The sequence below is a fragment of the Lepisma saccharinum genome, chromosome 19 (assembly GCF_977018435.1).
Source record: "Lepisma saccharinum chromosome 19, izLepSacc3.1, whole genome shotgun sequence".
NCBI lineage: Eukaryota > Metazoa > Arthropoda > Insecta > Zygentoma > Lepismatidae > Lepisma > Lepisma saccharinum.
In genome coordinates, this window is record NC_139247.1 from 16,098,695 (window position 1) to 16,117,984 (window position 19,290).

The 19,290-nt window shown below is 36.4% G+C and overlaps 1 protein-coding gene across 1 annotated transcript in view; it reads right to left on the reverse strand.

Annotated features, from left to right (window-relative positions):
- The window catches only part of Got1 (Glutamate oxaloacetate transaminase 1), a 58,372-nt gene that overhangs the window by 21,042 nt on the left and 18,040 nt on the right, over positions 1 to 19,290 (reverse strand). Inside the window, exons 3-6 of the mRNA XM_083140767.1 lie at positions 17,109 to 17,217; positions 10,940 to 11,157; positions 6,795 to 6,945; positions 3,646 to 3,811 (exon numbers count right to left, since the gene is read on the reverse strand). Coding sequence (XP_082996893.1) covers positions 3,646 to 3,811; positions 6,795 to 6,945; positions 10,940 to 11,157; positions 17,109 to 17,217 — 644 coding nt within the window. The remainder of the gene's footprint in view (positions 1 to 3,645; positions 3,812 to 6,794; positions 6,946 to 10,939; positions 11,158 to 17,108; positions 17,218 to 19,290) is intronic.

Below are 19,290 nucleotides of genomic sequence, written 5' to 3' on the forward strand. Positions count from 1 at the left end.
GTGTATTTTGTGCAGCTTAGAGGAAAGAAACAACAAGCACCTTCTACCTTATCTTCCCTCCATCAGTATTGGGACTATGTTAAAGCAATTGTTGCAACAATGCGATCTGGGCTTCAGCAGTAACAAACACCTGTTGAGTTGAAAGTGTACTTATCTGCTAGATTTAGAATTTAATTGGGAAGTTTTTTTTTTAGCAGTGAAATCGCGAAGCCACTTAAAAGTGGCAGCAAGCTATGAAATGCGGTAAAAGCTATTTCAAGGAAGATTTCATTGAAATGAATCGTAAGATTATTTGCTGTACTTTACCTTCAAAAAATAAGATGAAAAAGGAATATACAGTAGACTCACGATTATCCAAGCTAATTGGGACCGAGACTACCTCGGATATGGAAAAACTCTGATAATACGAAGATAATGTGCTAACAGGTTGTAAATGACGAAACAACACTTAAAACTGTATAGTAATTATTTATTACTAGTACAACATAAATGAGAAGATTACTTTTTCAAAAAGTGTTTCATAGTTTTTTGGACTAACCTCTTTCCTCTCTTCGACGCTGCGATGTAACGCCAACGCTGTAGGGAGAGTAGAGGTAACGAACATGTGCAGTGTGGACGGTGACTTGACTCCAACTTACTAGTAAACAAACAGGGGGTGCGTTATGAAGCGCGATGTTTTCCAACCACTCCATCGGTTAACCCGGAGCCTCAGTTAATCGCGAGTCTACCGTACTTTATTTTTGTTCTCCACTAAAATATTATTTTAAATGAAAGCACAATATATGCCATTCATATATAAAAAGCGATACATTAAATTTCTTGCATTTTTTACTTTACCGCGTACAAAATTTAGTAAATTATAGTACTTTTTCATTCCCCTCTTTTGGAAATTATCCCTTTTCTTGTCATTTTTAGAGCAAAATGTATCCCTTTAAAATCCAGTCTCTAATCGTTTCATTAGCAAATTATAGTGGCTTTACTGAGTTTCCTTAGGTTCATGGAAGATATGTCAATAGTCTTATTCTTCATTAGCAATTTATTGTAACTCCCGCACATTATCCATAATGGATTTCTTATCAATTACCAATTTAGGCTTCTTGAGAAAAAAAAAGCATATTCTTGCATCTAGTTTTTGTTGACATGATTTGAATCTTAATTTTATTATTTGAATTATAATTAATTATCTTAATTTGAATTTATTTAATTGAGTTTGAGTTTTGATTTTAAGTCCACTTTATGCACAAGAAGGCTAATCAGGATGGGACCTATACATTAAAGTGGAATCTGAACCATTTGTGCCTTCAGCAGGTATTGAACCTGGGACTCATTGATTACAAAGTGATGACATTACCACCATGCCATACGGGAGGTTTAATTTATTCATTTCATGATTTAACAACTTCCATAAGAATGTTCTTCTATGACACAGTGTTGTGATCTGACATTCATATAGTAGGTTCTAAATACTGTGGAGCAAACTTTCTGAACTTACTTTGCTGTATTTGTATTCCATATTCAATACAATATGCAATTCCTTGTTTCTCTTTCAGCAAGATCATTAAAATACCACCATCCTGGCAAGCCTTTAAAATTGAATTAACGTAAAATGATTGCCAGTGAACCACACATGAATGAATGCAAGCAGAGGAGTCTCGTGAACGCATGCCGTGCATGCTGTGCATGAATCAATTGTGGGAAAAGGTACAGCTTGCTCTGCGATGGCATTAATGAGCATTTCTACATTCTAATTTCTTCATATAGGAGAAGTATTTATTTTAACTAAGCTAAGCTTATATTACATTTCTTGGATCTGAAGTGAAAGAAAGTAATAATTCTTTTCCCACAATTGACGCATGCGTCACTTCAGATCTAAGAAATGTAATATAAGCTTAGTTGAGCACTCTCGTGTAAAATAAATACTTCTCCTATATGAAGAAATTAGAATGTATAAATGCACATGAATGTCGTCGCAGAGCAAGCTGTCCTTTTTCCCACAATTGACGTATGCGCAGCATGCAGCGCATGAGTTCACAAGATGCCTCTGAATGCAAGTTTCAGTGACTCACCACTACTTATGTGCTTCAAAATTCAATGCTTGAATGGCTAAGTGTTCCACGTTCACAAAGAAAATGCACACTTTCTCTTCAGAGTCTCTGACTTTGAAGGAAACACCAGGAACCAGACTTCTCTCTTTATTGTTGTAAGCAAGTAACAATAGCACAGCTAAACCAATTGTCCAACCAAGCAGCAATTTGCCTTTCAGTGTCATGATCAAAACATCCTGTTATTGTCATTGCTCTCTACAGGAACATGACTTTCCCTCTTTCAACTCCACCCCCTTTTCCATTAGCACTTTTCTGTGAAGAGAATGCTGAGAAGACCTTATAGGACACTTTTCCATGATAAAACTTGTTTTAAAGCACACGAATTGAGAAAATAATGGTGGTGTCAAATTCATGGAAAAAAAATATGTCCATTATCTTCAGAACCACTGCACCCCACTCAAATATAGCCAGAATCACATTAACTCTACTCAGGGTATATACAATTTTGTAAAAATAAAATTCCCCTGATGATTTTTTCCAGGTTTTCCAGATCAAGAACGAAAATTTGCAATGCCATTAGGGCAATTGATATATTTAAACATGTGTGTAAGAATGTTACTATATCCTAGCTATACATCACACTTAGTATCCCACTTAACAAGTTTTTCGAATATACACTTCACATGTTAAAGGTAATAATGAGAAGGGAAACTGAACAGAAATTACTTGTTGGATTGTTATCGGGGATGTAATACTTGCCACATATTGACTAATGGTTAAGGATAAATAATATATTACTATTTTTTTTTAAACCATGGTTGAGTTGAGTTGGTGTTTTTAAGTCCACTTTATGCACAGAAAAGCTAATCGGAACTGGACCTACAGTTTAAAGTGGGATCCGAACCACTATATGCCTCCACCGGGTATCGAACCTGGGACCACTTGATTACAAGGCAACGTCTCTATCACTGGTGAAATAGGAGAGGCTATTGTGATGTTGTGTACGGTACAAATTTGCGAAGGAAACTGTCAAATAGAATCTTTCCCTTACTTAATGCTCATGAAATCCTCGATATGTCTCGACGACGCCTACTGCATCAATACTGCCTAATGTTTAATATCCTTAAGTCAAAAACACCAGGTTATCTCTACAAAATATTTGTATTTAGAGATTCAGTGCATTCACATTACACCAGAGGTTGACGTAAACACGACATCCCCCGCCACTCTGTCGCCAGCTTCGATGGCTCTTTCTCTCTCTGGTCTGCTACTGTTTGGAATGCCTTACCGGGTGATATTTCGTCTGCTACCTCAATCAAACACTTCAAAGAAAAGATCATACCATACTTACTGAAAAAAAAACAACGATTAAGTCACTCCTCATATGGCTAAACCCCCGAAATATCACTACACCTGCCTGACATCACAATTAATGCATATTGTGTACATTTCTCTTTACATTTTTAGACACGATTTTGAATTATGTATATGTGTGCGTGTGTGTGTGTGAATTGGTATGTATCCTTCTATTTTCTAGTTTCTTAATTTTCTTTTATGTATCTCATTTATTCTAAACCATTTTGTGCAATGTAATACTTACCACTCCTCATACAAAGTTGGATTGTTGAGCACAGTGGAAACAATACGGGCTCCATGGTTAGGTGGATTGGAATACATCCCTCTGACAACCAGGGTCAACTGAGACCTTATTTGTGGAAGAAAGTTCTTGTCATTTGTTACAAGTACTAAATTTCCAGCACGTTCATCTGTGAAAAAAAAATAGTTATTAGTTACATGCATATTCAGATTTTAATGAAATTATGAATTGTTAGATTACTCAATATAATAGGAGATTCAAAATGTCACAAAATAAAGTGAAATTAAATACAAATTACAAAATGAATTTGTAAATATAACATTCAGTTTTGTATTTGTCTATCTGATACTTCCTGAATTCATTCTCATCAAAAAATTTCAGCTAGAGTACACATATTTAAAAAAGTAACAAATAAAAATAAACAAAAAAAAAACATAATAGATAACCGAAAGTCACGCACTGATAAAAAAATATCCACATTTGATGAAACACCATAAAATTGGATGGGAAATTTATAGAAAAGAACTCAAATTTGTTTTTCTAGTCTTGATGGTATTGTATCATGCCATAGGTGCGATTCAAACCCAGGACCCCAGGCATCATACATCGAAAAGCTAATCACGTCATAAAAGGGGTCCCGCTGAAGCGTGGAAAATAGCTTCTTAAAAGCAAATCATGCCAGCGACCTTCAGTGGAGTTTCAAAACTCCGCTGACAATGCACTAGGCTTCAAGAAAATGAAATAGAGTAGATCAGCATTATTCACAGAAATTGCCGTTGGCAAGGGACGCGATCTAGTCAACGAATTTAATGACAAAGTTTGAATTTCAGTTAAATAGCTCGCATGAGAAAATATTGTTCTCAGTTGCTTTCAGTTTTACATCAGATTAAGTTATTGCGAATGAGTTTCATAGTTGTCATAGTAAAAGGAAAAGGACAGAATTACGAGCGGAAAGTGATAGTTTAGAATATTGGGACTACGTTAGGGTAGTGTTGGGAGAAAATGGAGTTAGTTTTATTACAGCGTAGGACCACGTCGAAGCTAGGACCTGCAAGGATGAGAACTTCCAACAGTGCTACAGGTAACGAACATCCCTGTTCCTTTTTCTCACCCCGCCTGTTCAGTCAATTGAAGTGTTTAAATCGAATGGCAGTGTGTTCTATTTTTACAGGGGCTTGCCCCCTTTTACTGGTACAAACGTCCCTCTCGCTTAGAGAGTAGCTCGAGGCTGGATTAGCCTATCTACGTTCCCCAAAATCTTAAGATTTAGATGTTATAGAATAAGTTATTATTGCAACTTTCCTGCAAATTATGTAAAATTCCAGAAAAGTACAATGGATTTTTGGATTTTATGTAAAGGAATAAATTTCAGAGCAAGTGAATTATTCATTAAGGTCAGATACATTAATTAAGAAGCACGAATAAATAATACAGTTCTGCATTAAATGATACACTCTTAAGTTGTTTTTTTATAACAGTCAATCCCTTTTACAATGCTAATTTACCATGCCAGTCTATCAAAATTATCACGTAAATTAGCTTTAAATTAGACATACACAGATAGATGTACTTGTAGAATTTTTCAGCGAGCAGGCTCAATCAAGACTCAAACTGTTCCAGTGCACTACCACTGAGCTACCGAGCCAGACTGGCCTCGCCTGAGTTTTCGCTATCGCTGTTTTACCTGCGTGGAATCGTCTGCAGGTAAAACAGCGATGGCAAATAATCAGGCGATGCCAGTCCAGCTCGGTAGCTCAGTGGTAGAGCAATGGCATGGTATGCCAGACACCCGGGTTCGAGTAATGGTCAAGCCTGCCTGCCTGCCTGCCTGCAAAAATTCTACAACGTAAATTAGCTTCAAATTTAGATAGAACTCACAACTGACTAACAACTGTACAGGAGTTGATATAGGAGTTCTGAATTGCATAGTGCATTATCTTGATTTGCAGTGTATTTTAGAGTGGAAATGTAAAAGTAATGATTTTTAATGCATTGCAATACAGATAACTTCATTTATTTTCTTTTTAAGTCCACTTTATGCACAGAAAGTCTAATCGAGACTGGGCCTCCAGTTTAAAGTGGGACCTGAACCACTATGTGCCTCTACCGGGTATCAAACTAGGGACCCCTTGGGTTTCAGGTTTTTGGCTTATAGTATGCTGTATGCACGTGCTCACACACACACACACACACACACATACAAATATAGGGTCCGGCAATATATATCTACCACTTCTGAAGGTTGGTATTCCCTATGGGCCCGCAGTAGGAATAAAACCAAGCATGCTAAGTAAGAGCAATGGAGCTGAATACTGATCATTTGTAGAAGAGGAATATTTTAATTTTGCCAGCAGCTTAACATTGGAAGACAAGGAAGAGTAGCCGAATGACAATACAGAGGTGGGTAGTTTATTTCCAACAAAACAGGGTAACTGCACATACCACTCAAGAAATGGTAGTAATGTTATGTAATGTGGCTGCAGGCAGATTCATCTCATGTTTCGGGGATATAGCTGGGCCTGCAAGATCACCTAATCTAACTGCATGAAATTTCCTTCTCTGGGGTACCTCAATAGGTGGGTTTTTGCAACATGTATCCCTAACTTAGAGACCCTGCAGAGAAGAATTAGGGAATAAGTAGAGGCAATTCCACCTGCAATGCTGGTGTCTGTAATGGATAATTTTGTTTGTTGATTCCGTGGGTTACAATACAGAATGGTGCGATTTACAAAAAGATAAGACAAAGTTATCTGTGTTGTGCTATTGTGGTACAAATGCCATTATGTTATCTATCAATTACCATTATCTTGCTTTACATTAGTTGTATTGTGTTGCTATGGGAAATATATTAAAATGGTAGATATATATTGCCAGACCCTGTATACAGAGTGATTTAATTGTTTGTACACATTGTTCAGTTTTAAACAAAGAAACATCGAAGTGCACAAGGAGACAAACGTACGATGTGTGCAAACAATCAAGTCAGTGGAGGATCGTAATACACATTCACAATTATCTCACAAAGGGTTCGTATGTGACCTGATGTTTACGGAGACGTTTTTGATTCTACTATTGTGTAAATTTTACCTTTTCTGTTTGCGCTATCACCTATGATACACCCTGTATGTAGATAGGTAGATAATGTTACTTACTGTATAATCCAAAATTCTTTGCGAACGACTGAGCACAGAGAAACTCAAATCCTTTGCTTGCAAAATACCTCACAGCCCATGCATCCTTATCAAGGTCTCCAGAAGCAAATCCTTGGTACGCAGAATCAAAGAATGGGAAGAGCTCCTTCTCCTGCAGGAAACAACATTATATGTATTTGCACAATTAAAGCAAAACATAGCAATGTATTAATCTACAAATGCCAGCTGTTTAACATGCAGCTCTAAGATTTGCATAATTTCTCTGAAACAATTTTGGTGTTTCATTTGTTTCCTTTATTATTATTATTATAATTTTTGGTTTATTGTAATAAAATTATTTCAATATTTATTGCAATAAAAAGTTCCACATGTGTCTTCATGGCATGACACAATGCACAGGGGAAAATGTTACCTTTTTGGCAATCATTTTGAACTGTAATGACAGATTTGAATCAAATTTATGGGTGCTCCACAGTAGCTCAGTTGGTAGGGCATCTGGCCATCACTTGAAACACCCAGATTCGAATCCTGGGGCAGGTGATCTGGACCAGAATTCTTTTGCAGTCATTTCCCTGTTTCTGCACGGCTCCGAGGTGCACCCAGCCTCGTATCAATGAATACCCCGGGGTTACCCTGGGTGGGTGGGGAGGTAATGGCAGCAGGGCATGATGCTGATCACATCATTCCAACTATGGCAGAAATCAACATCCACATCACCCCATATGCCTTCATGTGTATAATATTCAATAAAAAGAAAAGAAGATTTCCGTAGGTAGCATATCATTCTGACAAATATGAATAAGACTTTACTGTGAGGACTGAGACGATTCAGTTACCAATAAGGCATAACTTACATCACATGCCATAATTTCACTAAGTAGATGAAGTCCAGTTTTGGCATGTACATACAAGGCGATTAAACTGAAGGTGTTCAGAGTGGTACAGCACGGGCTGTAATGAGCGTAGGAGTCTGAAACGTCATAGATATGTTAATGAAGCAATGAGCTCGCAAATAATGCACAAAAAAATAGTTCCAATTCTCGCCACCAGGTTAAAATATGGCAGTGTAAGCAGTCAGAATGTAGAAATTTCTGTAACTCTGACGTCAATATGCTATTCCAATGTCGGTGGGATTGCCTAACCATTGTGCGAGCTCCCTGGTTGTTGTTGGTAATGCTTGTTAATGATTCCTTTTGTGATGTGAATTTTTGTTGAAAATTAAAAAGGTTGAATTTGTTCGTGTAAAACACAATGGCTATTGTGAAGAGAGACCTTGCACTGCTAGTGAAGTTGTTTTACCAGAATAGGAGCAATAGCAACGCTGCACTGCAGGAATATTGCCGACAGAAAGGGATAAGAAGAGGGCCCATGTCAATTAATGGGCTACAGAACATGAAGAAATTTGAGGAACCAGGTCGCACCAGGGAGAGGAAGGCGTCCCTCGCCAAGTGAAAGATTTGCTGCGAGAAACCTTCACTAACGAGCGCATCATCTCTAGGCTATTTCCAGATGCGAGGCCTTCCAGATCCCATGGAAATTCTGGACGTGCAGCACATGCCTCAACTTCTTCAACCAGTGTTCGAGCTGTGGCACATGAATTGTCTCTTCCCTGGTCAACAGTTTGCAAGGTTTTGCGGTGCATTTTGCACTGGTATCCCTACAAGATTCAAACTGTGCACCAATTGAAACGCCAAGATATTCCACAACACCTTGAGTTTGCCCATCGGTTTTTGGCATGCATGGAAGTGGATGACATGTGGCCGGGGAATATTATGTGGACCGACGAGGTGCATTTTACTCTGGACGGTGCAGTGAATACACAGAAGTGTTGCATATGGGGTTCCACTCAGCCACATGTGCAGGAACAACCAACCATTGCATTATGTTTACATGACTTGTTTGGTGTGGGTTCACTAGCTTCTTCATTCTTGATCTGTTTTTCTTTGAGGAGATGACACCTCGAAGGTCTATTAAGTGTACAGTGACATCTGCACGTTATAGGAACCACCTTGTGCAACATGTGATTCCAGCTTTGCAAGAACGGAATTGTGACCACACCACCATTTTCATGCAAGATGGGGCAACACCACATGTCGCTCGCCAAGTGAAAGATTTGCTGCGAGAAACCTTCACTAATGACCGCATCATCTCTAGGCTATTTCCAGATGTGTGGCCTTCCAGATCCCCCGACCTAAATCCATGTGACATCTGGTTGTGAGAATATTTAAAAGATCTTGTCTATCAGGGACATCTCCGGTCTCTGCCTGATCTGAAGGCTAGCATACAATGACGTGTAGCTCAGATTTCACCAGACATGATGCAAACAACTGTCGACCTTTTACCTTCAATTTTAATCTTTCTAACCAAACTTACCTTTCCTATGTTTTAACATTTGAGTATTCTTGTCTTAGCTCCTGAAGAAGCGACATGATGTAGTGAAAGCTTGAGTAAGTGATTGATTGATTGAATTGCTTTATTTTACTTTGCTTCTTCTGCCACTTTTGGTTAATTTGTGAAGATGAGAACAAGTGATGATATGATGAAATTGATGAATGGACACTCACAAATATCCATGCCCAGGCCAGGATTCGAACCCGGGACCCCTTGCATCATAGCGTTAAGTGATAACCACTTTGCCACGGGGGTCGGCGAAAGCTTTAGTGAAAAGTAAGTACAATGGAATGCACAAATATTGCTTGGTAAATTGTCCTAGACTATTTTCATTAATTTTTCTCTTGTGTCCTACATGTTTTAAGAAAAGGATTATTGTTTAGAATGGTGCAGAGGTTGTCACATTTTGTTTCAGTTCTTGATGTACTCTTTGCGTAAGTAAAACAAAGAGAATAAACATGGCGTTGGACAATTTACATGGTAATACTTATGCATTCCACCATTCATGCTAAAACTGGACTTTATCTACTTATGCATACCGATGCTCGAAAAATATTAACAAAAGTTGTTCCGAGTACTGATTAATATTAATGTGGGCTTCCTCGATGGCACAGTGGTAGTGTCATTGCCTTGTAATCAAGGGGTCCTGGGTTTGATACCCGGTGGAGGCACATAGTGGTCCCGTCCCAATTAACCTTACCATGCATAAAGTGGACTTAAAACACAAATTCAATCAATCAATCAATCAATATTAATAGGTGAGTATTCCACCTCAGTTATAAGCATCGATTTACCATTTGATTTCAAATATTCAATATTACACCTGAACATTAAAATACTTGATACATAATCACAAAAAACAGTTTTTCACATAATATCAGTACAAAATCAGCAGAAACTTCAAATTTTGCATGACTTGCACGATAATTAGACACCGTGAAAGTATCTCGCAGGACCCCACAAATAATCAATATACCCAAAAAAAGCATTGACTGGAATTGGTAAATAAAATCCATCCGGTACTTCCTGATACCGAGACCAATATATCGGCATCAGTATTGACTCAGCCACAATCATTTGATCATTAAATTTTGGAAAGAATTAATCATTTTACACGTTATGGATAATTTTTGGTAGGAAATCAGCAACTAAATAATCAGGATAATAGACAGCACAGTGTAAAAATATGTATGTGAAACAGCAAGTTTGAATACAGCTAAATTACTACAAGAGTCAAAAGAAAACTTTAAAAAGTCCAATAAAAATTGTAGGACAGGTTGTACACCGCTCAAATTTACACGAGGTATCAACTGTTGTTGACAAAATGACCTCAAGGCTGCAAAACTAATCAAGTGAACTTCAAAATGTCATTTTAAAGATGATGCCTCCTGTACACACTTGCACCAGTGAAGTTTCTTGCCCTTTGTCAGCCTAAAACTTACAGAAATTTCTCGGCAAATTAAAATTCAATATCTCTGCATGCTTACCACATCAGAAAGTTTACTAATGGAGGAGAAAGTTCGACAATGGCCTCATCTTGCAGGCAGATGGGTGGAAAGGCCTTCGCAGTGGCTCATAAGTGACTGCACGGGGACCCCAAAGACTTATTGTAGATCAGCAATAGGTCTGTGTTAAAATGCAGCAAACTTGTGCAACCCTACAAACAGAAATCTACTAGATAGGAAACAAAAAGGAATTAAGGTTTTCAATTTGACTCTCCCTCGTATATGCAGACAAGACGAACTGTATATTACCTTGATGACTTCAGCTATCCTTGCCCACTCATCATGCGAAGGGTCAATGCCTGTAGGATTGTGAGCACACGCATGCAGAATAATGATAGCATTTTTAGGTGCAGCACGGAGGTCAGCCAACATCCCTTCAATGTCCAGCTTTCGATTCTGTGCATCCCAGTATCTGTACTCGTGTGGATCTGTGAGGCCTGCCCTTGTGAACACTAGATTATGGTTTTCTGCAAATACAAGTGGAACATAAGACAAACTATTTGTGCATTACCATTAGCGATGCAAGATGGTCAAATTAATTACATAAATCTTCTTATATGGTCATTCTCTTTACATTGTTTCTTCTAATTTAAGCTTTTCACACATTTTCTGATGTAAAATTTTGGGAGAACACTTGATTCCTTCATCAGACATTCACTTCTAATTTAATCTTAAGACAATGAATGGTTTTAAATTAAACCATGCAATTATGAGTAGAGACTGTATGTTAGACAAAATACCTATTTTTTTTATTGGCACAGATTTCATAAAAATGACTTAATTAAAGTTCACGTCAGGGTATTAGGGTTTCACACACGAAAGTTTATTTTGACTATTTTACCCCATTTTCATGTATAGTGCCTAAAAATGCAATTTACCTCATTTTCGAAATTAACTTTGCATAGGCTATGGCATTTAAAAAATTCAAATGTACAGTAGCCAATACTTTCTGAATGCTTTATTGAAGTGGTTCCAGGTGTTGCAGATCGCACTGTACAAGTGGTTTCTTGCTGATAATCGGGATTTTCATCGGTTAGACACAGGAATGTTCCTTACAGATGAAAATAATGTTTCAACCAATACTGATCCAAACACTGTATCGCTGTTTAACCCCTTCCCTGTGTTTAGCGTAATATTACACTCTTGGTCACTATAGCTTATTCTGTGTTGGCCATAATATTAAAGAACATCTCTGACTGAAGTAACCTGTGTTGAACGGAATAATACGTTTTTGTTGGTGAAACATATGTTTTGCTATTGAAAAAACAACGACCTTTTATTTAGTCATGATTTTGAGTGCCCACAAAGAAGAAGAAAAAGTAGTAGTAGTAGTTCAGAGAAAAGTAAACTGTTTTTGTGTTATGCTGACAAAGTGCAAACGTGAGTTTGTTTGTGTGTCGCGTTTAGTAAGTTGCTTTATGTACATTTTTTTGTGTTGCATTATCTGAACTTTTGGTGATTTATTGTTGTTTTTGGTGTGTAAAATGGCAAAGAGGAAACGTGCCAAGTGCCAAGAAAAGTGTTCAAATTCATATTGTTTTTCCTAAGTTCGAATAGTATTGTCAAACAGGATTGCAAAATATTTTTCCCTGATACCTATTGAATATATTGCAATGAAACTTAGCGGATACATTATGTATAAACCATCGTACTTTCAAGGTAGATTATAATCGGGTACCTATATCCAGGGCCGGTCCAGAGGGCCCCAAAGTTACCAAAAGGGATTTTTAGGAGGGAAATTTCCCAAATTATCCCTCATTTCCCTTTCCTCATACTTGATGTACACATGTGAGTGGTACCATTTGAAAGTCTGTTCTATTCTGAAGAGAAAGACGTATGAACGATGATACTCGGATGAATTGTGCTGAAGCAGTAGCTACTTAAAAATATTACTACGCAAACTCAGAAAAAATACACAGAGCGGGAAAGCATTTTCTCAGAAAATTACACAGGGAAGGGGTTAAATATGCTGCAGTAACACCGGTAGACATGGAGAGACACCATTTTAAGTACTCAAACATGTGTTTTTGGGGAGAAGACAAAACTGAAATGTGGAAAATTTGAAGTACCGTATTTACGCATGTATAATGTGCATCTTGGTTTTTGATAAAAAGAAATGACAAACAGAGGAATGTGACCAAAGTCGGACCTCATCCCCAACGTCGGACCCCCAGCTTATCTTCTAAAGGAAGCGCCAAAGACTAGCAACGTGTAGGATAACTATTCTGAATGAAGTCATGAGCCAGTGGCCTTGTCAATTTTTATTTTGTATTGAGTAGCAGTGTCTGATGCATGAATTTCTCTTGACCTGCTGAAGTGAAAATGTTTCGCCTGTCAGTAATTTCATCTTACTAATATGTGGCTGCACGACAGTTTGTTGGGGGCAAAATTTTTGGAAAAAAGTTTGCATTATACATGTGTAAATATGGTATCTTGTTATGTGCGATCAATAACTATTTCTTAATGACCACCAAGAACTATTGTGTGACAGTGACATAGTGCTCTAATCAGAGTGTCTAGTACAATTATTTTCTTTGGATTCGATTTTGTTATATGAAGTGAAAATCCACATGCCTTCTGAGGTATGTTGTCCTAATTAAATAGAGCATGATATAATGGTGTATTTAATTTGGTAGCAAGTTTCTGGTCCCTATTTAAGTGCTTGTTTTGTACATTTTTAGTGCCTTTTTACCTGCTTATTTTGAACAAAACCAGCAACATGTGCCAGCAATAAAAAAAAAGGTAAAATCCACATGCACATAGCACCATGCTATGAAGGCACATCTGGGGACCCATTGGTTTTAGGCTGGGTGAGCCCCAGAACCACTTTATGTGGGGACAAGGCTGAAAAAATTCCAACCTTAGATCATACACCCTGGGAATCAAACCCAGGTCTCCTACATGGCAGTCAGATGCTCTATGGACTAGACTACCGCACCTTGTGTCAGCAAGTAACAAGTCATTTCTTGAAAACTACAGATGATATTTCAGTTCTGTCTGTTACATTCATTTATATACATATATTAAGGGTTGGCAAACTGAAATGGCATAACAATATACCCATTGGCATTATTATTAACAAATGCAATTTCAAAATATCCATTCTTTTCTCAACGAATAATATGGGATATAATTTATAAATGCTGAATTACAACCACCTCTGTTTTTGCTTATGTATTTTACTTTTACATCTAATAATGAAAACTAGAACTTGTTTGCAATGTGCAAAAATTAGGGATCCAGCGGAAAAAGTTCAATTTTCAAAATTTCCCGAAAATTTCGATTCCATAGGTTGTGCATATTTTCAGGTTTTATTTTTTCTTTGTTTCCATTATCGTGGGATGGGTATTGCATATCCTCAGAGAGAGGTCCTTTTTATTTACTTTTTTTTTAAAAAAAGAAATTGATTTGGACCTAAAAGTGTGGGCTTTCCAAATATGATGACATACACCAAAAACATCACCAGCTGAGAACTGTTTGTCAAAGAGGGTTGATATTGATTTATTCTGGGGAGAATGGCAAGGAATTTCACAGGAAGTAAAATTTCGATTTTCTTATTTATTTCTAAAAAAACCTCTTACCCCACATGCTGGAACAATCATGTTTTTTTGATTGATTGATTATTTTTTACTTCACTTTTCTCCCACTTTTGTTTAATTGTGATGAGGATGAGTGATAATATGACTAAATTGATGGAGGGACACTCACAAAGATGACCCATGCCAGGCCAGGATTTGAACCTAGGAACCCTGATTGTAGCATGCCGTGCTATCCACTCCAACACAGATATAGGCAAACCATGTAATTTATTTGAGATGATCATCGGAAAGTAGGAAGAATGAAGTGAATGGGGCTTGTCCGTTTTCATACTTAAGTAGTATGATACACGATTCAGAAAACCACTGAAACAAGTAGCTCCTTTGATTGTAACCACAATTTTCTGTAAATTGTTACAGTCATTTAGCAAAATCAATATTAATGCACTTCTTACTACACATGATTTCAGTCGTATTTCTTAAAGAAGCAAAATTGTCTCAAAATTTCAGGTTGTGAAAATATATGAACTCCCAGGACCAAACCTTTTACAGGCACTAGGAGACATTTATTCTCTCATTAGTCTATTGTACTGACATTAATTAAAATACTCTCTCAATGGTTGTATTATGACCTGGAATGACAAACAAATTTTCAGGAATAACTTGAAATAATTTGAAACATAATGCCCTTAATATAATTTGAAATGCTTCCAGAACTTTCATTTTGGATCGTTTTTAATTCAATAACTTTGTTCTGTATAACCCCCTGCTCTAATCAATATATTAAATAAGAACGGGAAACCCTTTCAAAGATCCATGGTTGCTTCCATCGGTATAAACCCTAAAGAAAGAAATTCTGCTCAGGCATTGAAAAGTGACATCAACAGAATGTGGCCCCAAAAGTATGTTAACTATAACTTCAGTCTAGGGCTGATTCAATACTGATGCCGATGTATTGGTATCGGTTGTAATTCATCTACCGATTCCAGCAGATACTTTTCCAACATATTGGTCTTTCACGGGGTCCGTAAAAATGCTGCGTGACACTTTTGTGGAGTCTAATTATTCTGGAAATTATGCAAAATTCGAAGTTTATCTTTATTATGCACCAGTCTTGCAGGGAAAACTATATTTTGTGATTACATAACATCTATTTTCATATTCTGATTTATTTCTTGAATATTCTAAAGCAAATTTCCTTCGTAATTTGATGCATATAATTGCAGAAGAATATTTACACTCAATATTGATCAATATTTTGAACAAATTTTTAAATACTGCAATTTTCACGTATCGGTATCAGTTCAGCCTTACTTCAGTCTTTTTTAAAATGTCTCAATCAAAATTTCATTATTGAGTTTGGGAGTGCAGTTCCTAGACTTGTAACTTGCATGATCTTTCCTGTGATTTCGCTTTGTTCGAATGAAACCTGCATTTCCTTAATCAGTGTGTCTACCAAAATAAAAAAATCCAAAATTCTTGACTTTTCTACACCTTCCTTTCCTTTTTCTTGAACTCTTTCCCCCTATTTTCTTAACATTTATTTAATCGCCTCCTACTTGGGTACAGTTGGAAATTAAGAAAAATGGAAAACACCTACCACAAGGTCGGTTAAGATGAAAACTGAAGCTGTCTTTAACAAGAGATTTAGACTTGCTTTAATTACTAATGCATGTAAGAATTAATGCTTCAGACTTCATCCTGGATGGGGAAGAGCCACATTACCTTAATATTTTTACAAAACTTCACGTATACAAGAATGTAATTCTTAAGAAACAAAGTGAACAAATCTTAACCACAACTCAATACAATTTTAGATTTCCAAATATTCGATTATATCAAATGCAGAATGTAAACTCGCTATACTTTGAAAAGAAAAAGGAAGGAAAAAATTATATACGCTTTATGTTTGTCTCCACTATATTTGATTTACTGTAGCATATATACTTACACAGACGTTTGGTAAGATAGTTCTAGTTGTAGTAGAAACAAAAAATAGTAGCAAGAGAGGAAAAAGATGAAAAAGAAGACGAGTATATATACACCCTCAGCATTGTGCTGCCGTAGTGTGGAAGGCGTATATATATGCTTTATGTTTGTTTCCAATATATTCTATTTACTGTGGCGTATATAGTCACACAAATGTTTGGTGAGATAGTTCTAGCTGTAGTAGAAACAAAAAAATAGTAGCAAGAGAGGAAAAAGATGAAAAAGAAGATGAAAAGAAAGGGGAAGGGAAAAATTAATTTTGTCTTCTTCTAGAACTATCTTACCAAACATCTGTGTGACTATATACGCTACTGTAAAGTGTGCAAGAAACAAATATCAAGAACAGACAACAAACAAAGAGAGTGCTTGCAAAGTTTTGCAACTCTCTATTCGGCTCAAAGAGATTGAACATTCACATGTAAGCTGCTGCCACCTAGTGATAAATCTAATAAATGACACACCAGGTGGCAGTAGCTTGAAGGCGAATTTTGTAATACATCTCCCGAAAGGAGGTTTGCATTTTTCTGTTTACCTTTGCATAAAAAATGGAGGGTAATGCCCACCGGTCAGTTTGACTGCACCCGCGGTTGGAGGTATTTTGATGAATAACTACATAATAAATTTATTTTTTAAAATTTTTAAATCAAAAATATATTCTCAATGTAAAAAGGAATTTCAGATGATTCAAATTGATACTAATGTCTTAACAGCAATTTAAAATTCAACAGCGGTCAAAATGACTGCTTCCATGGTTCTAGTGTTAAAACTTTGGGCAATTTTCAACTTTCCTTTGAAAACATGTTTGGTGCTTAGGCCTTTCTGTAAAATGGGCCTCAACATTTAAGGATTAAGATGTTTTCAAGTTCTACCAATGAATACTAAAATATACTCACCCCATGTAGGTTTGGAGTAGTAAAATGTATTATACTTCAATATTCTGTTCAAAAACTCTGCTCCAACACGTAAACTGCCAGTTCCACTCAAACATTGAACTGATGTTGCCTAAAAGAGAATGAACATTGGTAAGCATGTGGCATATAATGCTTCACAATGTACTACTTACCATTCATCTCAGAACCAATTTTAACTTGCACATTGTCCCTTACAGGATTATATAGAGCCTAATATTTTATGAATATAGTATTTGGAACAACTTGGTAGATGATGTGAACCAACGAATGTACTTACTTTGGGTGTTGACTGTTATCACAAAGTCTTTCTATATTTTCCAGCCCAAAGATTTTGAAGAGGAATGTCTGCATTAGTGTCTATCATTGTAAATTTATAATAGTAAATTTTAAAATATGTAGATCTTGGTGCATGATCTATAAAATTATATTTTTTACAAGCATTTAAACTCATTTTTTGATGTGACATTTTGGCAGAGCACATGCTCCCTTCAACTTCATTATCCTTCGTGTGTTTACTGCCTCTGGCTGGGTCGGCATAGAAGTCAAGCCTCTCCCTTCATCAGACATTTACTTGTAGTTTGATCAATGTTACTGTTATAACAATATGATAAATTTAACAACAAAAAAAGTTATCTGACCACCTTGAAATATTTTCGAACTCCAGAAATCACCCCTGAGGAATGATATAGAAATCGGACCAAAACATCAGAATTTGCATAGGACTTTTGGACCACATTTAAGTACGGACTTATGATTTGTTTAGTATAGGGTGTCCCAATATAAGCGACGGATACAATATGCTTATGAAAATACAGTATGTTTCCATATTGGCAAAATTTTTTACATCATTACAACGGGTAAACGTTCCGATTTAAGAATGAAAGATTACATCTAGCATATTTTGTATTACGTCTAGATCTAGAGCATGGTGTTTTAATGTCTGCTGTCGAACCTGCTTCCTCAAATTTATTAATCAACTTATGAACTGTACTCTCACTAGGTGCACTTTCACTTCCAAGGATTGCACGAAGCTTCCTAACAGTATCTGCATAACACTTGCCATGCTTGTAAAAAGTTTTCCCTATCGAAACTCATAATTCCTTTGTGGAGAGATCCATCTCAACTAAGCTGCAATAATCATTGATAAAGTTGATTTGTTGTTTTAAGTCCACTTTATGCACAGTAAGGCTAATTGGGACTGGACCTACAGTTTAAAGTGGGATCCGAACCACTTGTGCCTCCACTGGGTATCGAACCCGGCACCCCTTGATTACAAGGCGACGACGAATCATTGATAAAGGAACTTGTAAGAACAGTGTTACCAACCAAACCACAAGACATGGTGCGTAAATCAAACTTGGCATTCTTAAATCTGAATATTTTCCCGTTGCATTGATGTAAACATACGTGTCATTCATTTAAAAAAAAAAGTATTTTATTAAGCATATTAAATCCATCGCTTTGTTGGAACACCCTTTATTTGCAAGCTGTGATTGTGAAACCTTTAAGAAATTATTAATAATGGGGCAACATGAAAGTTTTAACAATACTAATGAAGTATTGATATAAAATGTATCATCATCAATATTCTACCAATTCGATATAAAGTTGTTTGAAGTGCATGAATGGTTCATCTACCTTCTTAATTAATATATGTAACTGACAGCAATAGGTTTTTCATTCAAATAAGAGACTATGCAATACACATTTACTTTACAAAACTAGGGCACATGAATCATAACTTTATATCGAAAAATTAACCAAATGGCAGAATTTTTTTACTATATAAGTTATTTATAGATGTACTGGATCTTTAAAACATTGGCAAATTTACCACTAAACTATACTTATGTACCTACGTATATCCAGGACAGTTATGTATGTTTAAAACACATACCTTTGAATTTTTTTACAAATGTTTTAAACATATCAAACACAGTTTTTTAAACAACCTTCTTTTTAGACCTGAAACATATTTTGATACTTGATATTTGATAGCTTGTGGTTATTTTTGTGTGTGAAAACTCATCAGTTTTGTTCAATCTGTGTCATTTAGTTTACTTTGCACAGAATCTGTTCAGTGGCCAAAAACATGCATCAATTAACAAAGAAACATACCGTAATGAGTAACAGTGTGCCATGTTTAAAACAGATGCCTTCGTTT